Genomic DNA, 12491 nt, shown 5'->3' with positions numbered 1-12491 from the left:
GCTATTGCAGTCCGCCACAGAATGTTTTTGTGCTGGTCGAGGGCAGTCAGGTCTGGAGTGAACCAAGGGCTATATCTCTTCTTAGTTCTGCATTTTTTGAACGGAGCATGCTCATCTAAAATGGTGAGGAAGTTACTTTTAAAGAATGACCAGGCATCCTCAACTGACGGGATGAGGTCAATGTCCTTCCAGGATACCCGGGCCAGGTCGATTAGAAAGGCCTGCTCACAGAAATGTTTTAGGGAGCGTTTGACAATGATGAGGGGTGGTCGTTTGACTGCAGCTCTGTAGCGAATACAGGCAATGAGGCAGTGATCGCTGAGATCCTGGTTGAAGACGGCGGAGGTGTATTTGGAGTGCCAGTTGGTCAGGATGGCGTCTATGAGGGTGCCCTTGTTTACAGATTTAGGGTTGTATCTGGTGGGTTCCTTGATGATTTGTGTGAGATTGAGGGCATCTAGCTTAGATTGTAGGACTGCCGGGGTGTTAAGCATATCCCAGTTTAGATCACCTAATAGAACAAACTCTGAAGCTAGATGGGGGGCGATCAATTCACAAATGGTGTCCAGGGCACAGCTGGGAGCTGAGGGGGATCGGTAGCAGGCGGCAACAGTGAGAGACTTATTTCTGGAGAGAGTAATTTTTAAGATTAGTAGTTCGAACTGTTTGGGTATGGATCGTGAAGCTGTGGAAATATTATCTCTTCTTCTATATGTTCTTCTTCTTCTTCTTCTTCTTCTGTATCTCGCAACCAACGTTAATATTCTCTCTTCCTCGTACTCGATTTGAAAAATGCACCACCTAACGTCAAAATAAATGCTTCTTTCAACAAGAGGTGAAATGAGATGTCAATCAGCATCAAACTGCCAGTAGCGAATAAAACTTTAGGGTGGCACCCGGGGTGGCCAATCAGATGTCAGGGGTGTCCAGTGCCAACCTGGACATCCCTCTGGCTCCGCCCCTGGTCAGCATGCCAATTGCGCAATCCCTCAAAACTTGAGACATCTGTGGCATTGTGTTGTATGACAAAACTACACATTTTAGAGGGGCCTTTTATTGTCCCCAGCACAAGGTGCACCTGTGTAATGATCATGCCGATTAATCAGTTTCTTGATATCCCAAGTGGATGGATTATCTTGGAGGAGAAATGCTCTCTAACAGAGATGTAAACAAATTTGTGCACAACATTTGAGAGGAATAATCTTTTTATGCATAAGGAAACATTTTCTGGGATCTTTCATATATCAGCTCATGAAACCAACACTTGACATGTTGCGTTCATATTTTTTGTTCAGTGTATAACCACAGATGGACAAGGTTTATGTAAAATATAATCTTTGGTATATCTTCACATCACACATCATTGATAATCAAAGCATTAAGTGATGTGAAGGGCATATGCTCTAAGGCTGAACACATTATCCGTTTATAGTGTAAAGAAGCGTTGATAGAACATCGATTAATTGCTAAAACAATAAGTGTAGTGGACAGGCTTCATTTTATATGATAAATGTGGGTGACAGTGACCCAAATTGCCTCAAGACATGAAACATTTTTGTTATTCAATTTTTATTCAGATATGAGATGCACTACAAGAGTGTATAATTATGGGAAGAAATATATGTATATATATAACTTTAAAAAATAAATAATAATACATTAGGCTAGTTTAGCTCAGCTTTCCCAAACTTGGTCCTGGAGACTCAAAGGGGTGCACGTTCTGGCTTCTGCCCTAGTACTACACGGCTGATTCAAATAATCAAAGCTTGATGATTAGTTGATTATTTTCATCAGTTGTGTAGTGCTAGGACAAAAACCAAAACGTGCACCTCTTGGGGTCCTGAGGACCGAGTATGAGAAACGCTGGTTTAGATTAAAACATCTTGCGAATGTCGATATGAGGACTTTATTGAAATCCTCCATTCATCTTCTTTCTGGGTTGATACTGTACAGATGTTGCGTGCCCTCTGCCTTCTCAGTTTATTTCTGTTGGTTCAAATGTTGTCCAGTAATTTCATCAGGAAAACCGCCTCCTAACAATTTAACAAATGAAATAAAAATACACTGTGCTGTTAGGTCAACACGAAATACACAAGGGAAATTACAACGCAGCATGTGCCTGCGACCAATCTGGCATTAGGCTGATATAGGCAGAGACGGTCATTAATGTACTCTCTGTTGGTACGGTACACACACATACAGTATAGGCTACTGCTTGCACATTAATGTATCATATGGAATGTGATACATGTACAATAAGAACCCAACATCAACATACACCATTCACTTACAGTAGATACCTTAAACCCCTTTGAACTCACCCGATCTAATGCCCCGTTTCTGCGGAATCTGTCGAGCCCTTTTCAGCACCTCTTCAATTAACAGCTCTGTCAAACTCTCTGCCTTGCGCTTGGGGTTGGCAGACTGAACTCCAAAAGGGATCTTTCCATCCCCGAAGGAAGACTCCAAAAACGAGCTATCCACACTTTTCTTGCCCATGAAATGGCCTAAGGGCAAAATATACATTTTAAAATGTTATCAATCCATGACTAATCACAAATAGTAAACGGAATTATTCAGAGTTCGCTCACTAAACTAAACCAACATATTATGGTGATATAACATGACATCAAAATTAAATTGTAAAGTAATAAATTGCTCTAGCCTCAAATTTGAAATAATTTCTAGTGACACTTTATAAATGACAATAACTTACCAGTTGCCCATAAACTTCCCCTCTGATTTACCTTGATGTTTGAAAATTTATTTCTGAGTTCATTTAAATTGAGACTCATCGAAGATGTCATACCTATGTATGAGAGTAGAACAAAGCAAGAAAGAAGTCCCGATTTGCAGGTCAATGTGCCTCTCGTCATCCTTTTTTTTAAACTACAGTATTTGTGTACAGAATATGGTAGGCTACTTGTCAAGGTTAAAACCACCCTTTGCTCCGCTCTTGGGAATTTCGTGCTCTCGTGTCACAGCACCAGCATTTATATGTTCACGCGCCGTTTATTGAAATGAGATTAAGTCATTCATTATCAACCCCGCTGGCTACTCTTTATTACTTGACTGGGATTGGATTTGGCGCATCATATTGTCCAGTTGGTTGGGGAGACACTAGCCATATTTGTTTGACTGGACTGAGAAAAAAACCTTTTGAAGGGCAAACATGTTTTTTTTCTCCAGCACATTTTCATCACAGAAGGGATATCCGCCATACCAGAGGGGATCATTTCAAGACAAAGGATGCTTATGCTGACACGTTCATGTTTATTTGCAGTTATTTGAAGTAAACATTACAGCAAGGCACAATGGCCGATGCAGGTTGAATATATATGTAATGGATTAAGAAATGCTGCAAATATAAAGGGTTCATTAGCTACTGTGTACATGGATTAGCTTACATGTCCATAATATTGTACATATTATCAAAAGTACAAAGTTTCTCTTGACAGGCTATATAAAAACACTGAGATGTGAAGTTTCATAGACACTGCGTTTTAACAGTGGCTCTGTTTGGGATGAACACTGACTATCAGATAACCACTAGAAAATGAACAGTTCATACAGCACTTTAATAGAAAGTTTACAAGATAAGTCAATGTGACTATAAATAATCTCCAAAGTAATTTATAAAATTTAATATCGTGGGAGATATACATTGAGAATAATAACAATTAATTTGACATTGCTTGCAACAAAAGTGAAATCTCCCAAAACATCCCAAGTTTAACAATCACTGCCATACACCATGGAGGTAGATACAGCTGCACAGGTCTCCATCATCAGCTTATTTCAACATGTTCACATGCACTCAGACATGCTCTAACCCTTTACATTTAAATCACTGCTCTTTTAATTGCCTTAGTACACTGCTGGCAATGAGCCACTTCCAACACCTTGCATTATCTTGCAAAACAGATGCTTTCTCACACTCACCAAAGATAACAATTAACCAACAAAAACATCGATGACATCACTAAGACAAGTCACCACTACTATGAATATAGATATGAGAATTTTAAATGAATGAAAGCTCACTTTTACCAAGCTACAAAATCAGTAGTAAAAAAAAGGTAATATCTTTTAGCAAGGCATTTCACTCCAACACCTGTATTTGATCTTGTAGAAAAGTGCTATTTGGGTAGTTTAGCCGGCTTTCATAATAAATGAATGTGAAACTATTTTTGGTATGGAATGGATATAAAATATATAATCTGTGCTAAATGGTACCTAGGTAAGAGTAAATATTTCAACATACAGTATGATAGAAGTTGTAATACTGTTACATAACACCAGTATAGCCACGACCTGCTTGAAGCGCCATCTATTATTATGTATTTTATAAGGCCAAAAATATGAAACCAAGTATATGATATGGCTGCCATAAACTAAAGCAAAGTCATTATGATATGAAACTAAATGTGAGGTAAGCCTGAGGGATGTAACTGATATAACTGGGGTCACTACAGAATACTGATGAACCAAACCCTGTGCCTTTACAGGTGGGTGTGGTTATGTACCAGAGGCATTTTAATACATTTATTACAATATATAACATGCAAGCTTCAAAGGTAAAACAAAGTAAATAATTCATTATAATACTTTTCCAAAATTACCCAATTGATTTGGAACAACTGCCAGTCCCAAGGCTTTGAGAAACACAAAAAGCATTTAGTTTAAAGGCAAAAAATTAAATAAAAAAAGGTACCACTTTAGTGCAGCATGTCAAGCATCTGAAGTTAAACTACTATTACCCAAGGAAATGGAGATTGCAGCTTTTATGAAGTTCAAAAATGCTCTCATTGATTTTATTTTGCCTGCTGATGACACTATCCATGAAACTTTAGATGAAAGCTGTATGTGGATTTACAGTCAGTCTTACTGCAGGCTCACAGTGCAACCTGGTTGGATCCTCTGCCCGTTGGGGGTCAGATTTAACTAATGGTGGTGGCAAGTCCTCTCTCTCATTCACACCCACTACTTTCCCCACGTCCTCTTCCTGCTTCTTTCTGCACTCGTACTCCATGTCCATCCTTTCTTTCCTCTCTTCTTCGGGCTCTTTGACTTTGTGCACAATAAACAGGTGTCTGTTGAGAGATAGCTGGGACGCAAAACATAATCCACAGTGCAGGCATTGGGGAGTGTTTTCATCAGTTTTATGCTGACGTATGTGCTTCTGGAACTGTGTTCCATCCTCTGTGGTGAAGCCACACTTTGAGCAGCGAAACTGATGTTTCAGACGCTTGGCGAGGGAGCCTTCTAGGGCAGCGCCTTCCTGCCCCTCTCCCTCAGACTCAACAGCAGGTCTCTTTGAAACAGGTCCCTGCATATCAAAGTTAAAGACAATTCTATTTAAAAAGTGTATCTTTTTTGACAATGTGTAAAATGCAGAAGAAATGAAATATGACAGATCATACATATTGGTATTACTTCTAAAAGAAAAATCACCTCTCCCAAGGCTTTACTGCTATCCAGAGGGGCTGATTTTAACAGACTGAAGTCTGGATTTTTGATCCCATGCATCAAACTGATGTGGTTCTTCAACATGATGTTTGTAGCGAATGTTGTCCTCTCATCTGTGCAATACCTGCACAATAAGAATACATGATATCATACTAAAAATAGTCATAAAATGTGGTAACCACCGTTTTGTTTTTACATGTTTGTCCATTTACTGTGGAGCCACCCTGCAGCCAATAAGTGCCAGTTATGCCCCAATCTTTCAGGAAGCAATGTACTGGGCCCAGTTTCCCAAAAGCATCTTAAGGCTATGTTAATCTTAGAACAATAAGATCCTATGGTTCCAAAGATGAACGTAGCCTTAAGATGCTTTTGGGAAACCGGGCCCTGTAATGTAGATTTCAGGATGAAACCCTCACCAGCAGGTAAATGTATTTTTCTTTCCATCGTGGTCATTGCGAATGTGTCTTCTCAAACTTGTAGAGGAATTGAAAGACCTCTCACACTGCCGGCATGGATAACTCTTCAATGACTACAGAATGCACAGAGAGCAGATTTACTCAATTAAGGGTTGAGCTGACTTTGGAATTATTTCATTTCATTAAGGGGCCTGAAGGTTGTAAATCCCACATCTGAGGTGGTCCCTAAATAATCATCTGTCCTATAGTATAAATGCTACAGCTAATTTGTTTGAATGCACAATAGAATTACAAAGTTGATCCTCACCCTCCCATGGCTTTTCTTCATGTGAGAGACATAGGCTTCACGGTCAGGCAGCCAGTGTAGGCACTCTCCACAGTTCCAGCCAGCATTCTTCAGATTGGGCTTGCTGTCTCCAGCGGCCAAGTTGGCCCTTTTTCTGGTTCCATCTGAGTGTTTTATGGGAGTGTTTACCTTTGGCTGGTGGAATCCCGAGCTAACATCTTGGTGCTGTGCAGTCATCTCTGGTGGTTTTGTACTTTTCTCCACCTCCTCTTTGAAGATTCCTCCATGTACCTCCTGTAATATAGACAGACAGCCAGCTTTTAAAAGACAGAGCTAAAACTGAGCATTATGTGCCCCTTTTTACATCAATGTGACTAGATTGAAGATGATGATGATGCCATACCTTGAAGTGCTGCATTAACGGCTGCTTTTGGGTGAAGATTGAAGTGCACTCAGGGCACTTGAACACACAGGTAGCACGCTTTTTGGCGTTCTGATAGAAGTGTTGAAGCAATAACTGCTTTTTCTTGAACACTGTCTCACAAGAACACTTGAAGATTAACCTGGAACAGAAAAACAACCCAATTAAAACAAATAGCATTGAAATCAATCATGTCAAACTTTAAGATGTGTTAGCAAATATGCCCATTTCAGAACATGCATTTAGTTACACAAACTCACTGAGGAGACACTTTGCTGGCATTGTGCTTAGTTGTCAAATGCATTTGACATCCACCAGAAGACTTGAAAGCAACAGGACAGATGGTGCACTTATAGAAGACCTCACAGTGTTTCTCCTCAATGTGACTCTTCTGCACATTAAATGACATGAAAACCATATCACAATGAAGACACCTAGAAGAAAAAGGATTTACAAAAAAGTGGACAACATTATAAGAATAGTTTTGTGTTATGTATCCACTGAGCATATACTTTAGTAATGACTTACTTATAGCCAGCCTTGCGTGCATAGTGAAGACAGTTCTCCTTCACATGCTTCTGTATATCCACAGAGCGACTCAGCGCACCACACTCAGGGCAGCAATAAGGGGACTTGTGGGCATGAATACGCTGGTGAGCCCGGTAGCTGCACTTGTTGGGTAGCAGCATTGAGCACACTTTACACATCTATATGACAAAATAACACAGAGCAAAACATATAGAAATACCCTAATTTTTACCTGGCCTATGATACTGAACATTTCAGCAATTATAATTATTTTTAATTTAATTATTTCTCACCAGTCCCTCCATTTCTTCTGACAACCTCTGGTAATGGCCTGCGAGACCTTTGTAGTCCGATAGCTGCTTGTTACACTCGAGGCAGCGGAGTCTGTGGCGGATGACTTTGTCTGGATAGAGGGGCATGACTGGTTGGCTTTTAGGTGAGGATAATGGGGGCACATGGGAGCCCACATGCACAGAGGATTCAGTGATCAAGGGTGCAAACATCTGTCCCTCTGCTATGGGCTTCATGGACAGCTGTGTGCACTGCATCACCACACCTTTGTTCTTATGTTCCCGTGCATGTGCCAGCAGGGCACACTTGTTGAAGAATACCATGGTCTTAGCACAGTGGGTGCAGGCTACTTCAATGTGCACACTCCTCCTGCCATAATGATAAACAAGACTCCTCTCTACCCCAAAGGAGTCCCCACACTCCTGGCAGCAATATCCACGTGGTGGCAAGTTGATGTTGCTCTCAGGTGGTGGGTTTAGGTTGGGTACATATGTGGGTACAGGGTTGGCATTATTTAACAGTCTGTTTAAAGTTCCTGCTGCTGTGCTAGGAATGGTAGCACGTGGATTAGGGGCAGCTTTTTTCACTTGGTGTACCAATGGGACAGTGCTGCACACCATAGAAGAGGAAAGTGTGTGTTGTTGGCTCTGTTGATGGGAGGTGGAGCGTGCTGCGACTGAGGCTGCAACACTGTGAGGGACTAGGTTCAGGTTAGCTAAGTGCATTGCCTTGGGAAGCAAGCTTGTATTGGGAGAGTTGCCTGTTTGAACTGATGAAATTCTCTTTTGTGTAGAAGGCCCATGCTGGGCAACTGGCATAGACCTCATAACAGGACTACTTGTATTATGAAAAATAGTTGCGGACTGCATTTGTCCTGGCCTCTTGGAGTTCCCCTCTAATTTAGTATCAGTAACCTTTGAGGGCAGAGCACCAACTGGTGTACTTTTGATGGGCATATCAACAATAATATCACTTATCACATTATGAGAGGGATAGGGAGACAAACTAGGGTAGGCATCCTCAACAATCATACTCTGGGATGGAGAGGACTCAACAGAGTGAACGTCCTCGTTTTCTGAATCAGGTACTACACTGGTAACCGTGCGCTGGATTTGCCCAGTCGTGGTTTTAATGGTCTTTATCCTGACCCTCGGTATGGCTGGGGGTGAGCCAGATGCCAGTGCAGGGGATCCCTTGCCACTGCTGTTACTGCAAATGCTTACAGGACTGTCAGGTGGTTTCATTAACCGCTTCACAGCTTCAAGAGGACTCCTGGGACTTTGTGGTGACATGGGCACTTTTGGACTAACCTTTATGTTGTCATCATGAGCCAATGATAAGTCTTGATAGTTTGGTTGTTCACTGGGATCCTTTCTGGCATTTAGAGCCACTAATGCCTCAAGGCATGACGATAGTTTTGATGTTGGAGTTTTGACACATGGATGAGAGGTGGGCATATTAGACGCTGCCACTATATTAACATTACTGCTTGACTCAATATTGTTATGATCATTTGTAGGGAGCATTGCACTACTATGACAATCTCCCTTTACCTTCTGGTCACTGACATTACTGTCAGGCTTCTCTGTCCTGGTATCCTCTGCTTTGATAGATTCTCCTTTGCCCCTTGGAAGGTTCTCAGGTACGTCACAGTCTACTTCATGGCACTTGTCAAACATGCTGTAAGACAGCTGTTTTTTCTGATTGTCTGACACTGGGGGTTCTGCAGACATAAATATAGAGGCAGCAGGGAAGTAGGGTCTCTCTTGTTTTGGACGGATATCAACTCCATTGCTTCGGCTGTCTTCAGATTCTGGACTAGAGATGGGGCTGAACTGGGAAAAGGACTGTGAGAAGGATGGCGTTCCTTCAAGTTTGTGCTGGACGGGGGTCTTCCCTAAGAGTCCTCTTGAGCCACCCCCATTCAAAGCAGACACAAAAGACTTAGAACCACTGTGGTCTATTTGATGAGACTCCATGGCAGCCCCTGACCCCCTGAAACCATTTTGCAATGGGTGTCCAAAGTGTGGGCCCTCTCTCTCTCCACCACTATCAGACGACTCCTGGCGACTTGTGTTCTTCACTATGACACTGACAGCAGGTACATCAGATGCACCCACAGCTTGGTGAACAGATAAGCTGTCATCCATACACATCCCTGTGTGTTTCAGCTGACCTTCTGCCTCATCGTGACTCTCCTGGATGTTCTCTTTGGCATCCAAACTGGTCGCATCGGGGATGTCAAAGGCAGCCAAAAGATCATCAAAATCAGGGGTCTTCATGTCCCCCATGTTCGAATGCTTGCAAAACCTGAGTAAAACAGAGTTAAAACATAAGCACATAAACTTACAAGATATATGGCATATTCCCCGAGGACCGTGACGTTGGAGAGTTCTTTACCATTTGGCTCTTGTTTATGTTTGTTGCTAAAAATTCTGCAAGGTTGTCAGTTGGTGTCATTATGGGACGCTCCCTCTGTGCAGATACCTGAGATCAATTAATATGAATTATGTTTACTTTAAAGTGCACTAACTAGCTACCTTGTAATGCTAAACACTTTGGCTCACCAACGTTAGCTAACTAGCTGTCAAATAACTTCGCCTAGCACTTGACCCAATTGGCTACTTAGCTAGCTAGAAAACGTTAACAAATCTCCAGCAGGCAAGCTCGCCACAACAAAGTGTAGATTATTGAAGTTTAACGTCAAAATAGATTGCTGGCTATAATATATCTCATCAAACGTATTATACTACAAGAGAGCTGTTGAAACTGTAGCTAAATAAAGCGTATATGTGTATAGAGGCTAGAGATAGCTGTTAGTTAGCAAGCTAGCTAAAGTAACGTTAGAAGTGTAGTTAGCTTCGGATATTTGACACTTGCAGTTCTAACATAGCTAACGTTAACTCAATGACAAGCTAAATCATCTATAGTTATGAGATTAAATATATATTCGACCATATAATGAGTACAAAATAAGAGTTCACCTATCTATCGATTAGCTACCGGTGTTGCTGCCATAATTCTCCCCAGGCCTCGTTCTTTTCGGGTGGACTTCTTCCTTTGCAACAAAACAGCTAGCTAGCTTATTGATTTCTTGCTAGATAACCCGCGGGCGCTAACATGTCCTGTTATCTAGCGAGCCTGTAGTAAAAATGTATTGATCATTCACAAATTGATGAACTATTGGAAGCTATCAATGTGATAGGCTTCAGTAATTGTTATGTGAAAAGGCAGTCCACCCCTTCGTCATCAGACCAGTGTGTTGTGAACAACATTAGCGTGAGCAACAATAGCGGATTCGAGGGATCGCCTTCAAAATAAAAGCCCCCCAATGAAACTGATGCAAACCGACAGAAAACAGTGGAATCATGCCACAATTGGACTCGAATATATCATGCTAAACAAGGTTGGAAAGTTGTTATATAAATCCAACAAAATACAATAATTAGTTCATTTGACACAAAAAATGTAAGAATCAGTTGAAATCGCGCTGTTGATGTATTAGACTTCAGAATTGCATTTGGGGCACATAGTGGTGTAACGTAAAAATAATGTAAAGTCGTTTTTGGGGGTATCTGTACTTTACTTTAATATTTATATTTTTGACAACTTTTAATTTTACTTCACTGTATTCCTAAAGAAAATAATGTACCTTTTACTCCATACATTTTCCCTGACACCCAAAAGTACTCGATGATTTGAATTGTTAGCAGGATAGGAAATATGGTCTAATTCACGTAGTTATCGAGATAACATTCCGGGTCATCCCTGCTGCCTCTGATCTGGCGGACTCACAAAACACATGCTGCGTTTGTAAATTATTTCTGAGAGTTGGAGCATGCTCCTGGCTATCTGTAAATAACAAAACTAGAAAGTGTGTCCATCTGCTTTGCTTAATATAATTTGAAATGATGTATACTTACTTTTGATACATAAGTATATTTTAGTGATTACATTTACTTTTGGTACTCAAGTACATTACCAGTCAAAGGTTTTAGAACACCTACTTATTCAAGGGTTTTTTCTTTATTTTGACTATTTTCTACATTGTAGAATAACAGTGAAGACATCAAAACCATGAAATAACACATATGGAATCATGTAGTAACCAAAAGTGTTAAACAAATCAATATATATTTGATATTTGATATTCTTCAAATAGTCACCCTTGATGACAGCTTTGCACACGATTGGCATTCTCTCAAACAGCTTCACCTGGAATGCTTTTCTGACAGTCTTGAAGGAATTCCAACATATGCTGAGCACTTGTTGGCTGCTTTTCCTTCACACTGCAGTCTGACTCATCCAAAACCATCTCAATTTGGTTGAGGTCGAGGGATTGTGCAGGCCAGGTCATCTAATGCAGCAGTCCATCACTCTCCTTCTTGGTAAAATAACCCTTACACAGCCTGGAGGTGTGTTGGGCCATTGTCCTGTTGAAAAATAAATTATAGTCCCACTAAGCGCAAAGCAGATGGGATGGCGTATTGCTGCAGAGGGCTGTGGTAGCCATGCTGGTTAAGTGTGCATTGAATTCTAAATATATCACAGACAGTAGCACCAGCAAAGCACTGCCACACCATAACACCTCCTCCTCCATGCTTTACGGTGGGAAATACACATGCAGAGAGCATCCGTTCACCCACACCGCGTGTCACAAAGACACAGCGGTTGGATCCAAAAATCTCCAATTTGGACTCCAGACCAAAGGACACATTTCCATAGGTCCCATGTCCATTGCTCGTGTTTCTTGTCCCAAGCAAGTTTCTTCTTCTTATTGGTGTCCATAAGTAGTGGTTTCTTTGCAGCAATTCGACCATGAAGGCCTGATTCACAGTCTCCTCCGAACAATTGATGTTGAGATGTGTCTGTTACTTTTACTCTGTGAAGCATTTATTTTGGGCTGCAATTTTTGAGGCTTGGAACTCTAATGAACTTTCGCCTAAAATGACATACCCAAATCTAACTGCCTGTAGGTCAGGACCTGAAGCAAAGATATGCATGTGGAAATTTGAAGTTAATGTAGGAAAAACAGACACAAAAACAGACACAACACATTAGATACGGTAAAACATAATAC

The 12491-nt window shown here is 41.0% G+C and overlaps 1 protein-coding gene across 3 annotated transcripts; it reads right to left on the bottom strand.

Moving 5' to 3' along the window:
• Window positions 1-3253: 3253 nt before the first annotated feature.
• Window positions 3254-10658, bottom strand: znf592 (zinc finger protein 592). Of its 3 annotated transcripts, XM_064929900.1 has the most exons (10): window positions 10396-10658; window positions 9812-9898; window positions 7414-9721; window positions 7121-7299; window positions 6853-7026; window positions 6575-6734; window positions 6193-6465; window positions 5886-5998; window positions 5455-5593; window positions 3254-5329 (listed from the first exon to the last, which is right to left on the bottom strand). In XM_064929900.1, exons 3-10 carry the CDS (start codon window positions 9700-9702, stop codon window positions 4850-4852), a joined length of 3807 nt encoding a protein of 1268 aa, XP_064785972.1. In that variant the 5' UTR covers window positions 9703-9721; window positions 9812-9898; window positions 10396-10658; the 3' UTR covers window positions 3254-4849. The 3 variants fall into 3 exon arrangements, with proteins under 3 accessions (XP_064785972.1, XP_064785971.1, XP_064785970.1); XM_064929899.1 differs by lacking the exon at window positions 9812-9898; XM_064929898.1 differs by lacking the exons at window positions 9812-9898; window positions 10396-10658 and having other exon boundaries at window positions 7414-9805.
• Between the last annotated feature and the right edge of the window lie 1833 nt (window positions 10659-12491).

The sequence above is a fragment of the Oncorhynchus masou genome, chromosome 22 (genome assembly GCF_036934945.1).
Source record: "Oncorhynchus masou masou isolate Uvic2021 chromosome 22, UVic_Omas_1.1, whole genome shotgun sequence".
NCBI classification, from domain to species: Eukaryota; Metazoa; Chordata; class Actinopteri; order Salmoniformes; family Salmonidae; genus Oncorhynchus; species Oncorhynchus masou.
The sequence above is the reverse complement of the archived record's forward strand: the minus strand, read 5'-3'. Positions and strand labels throughout refer to the sequence as shown.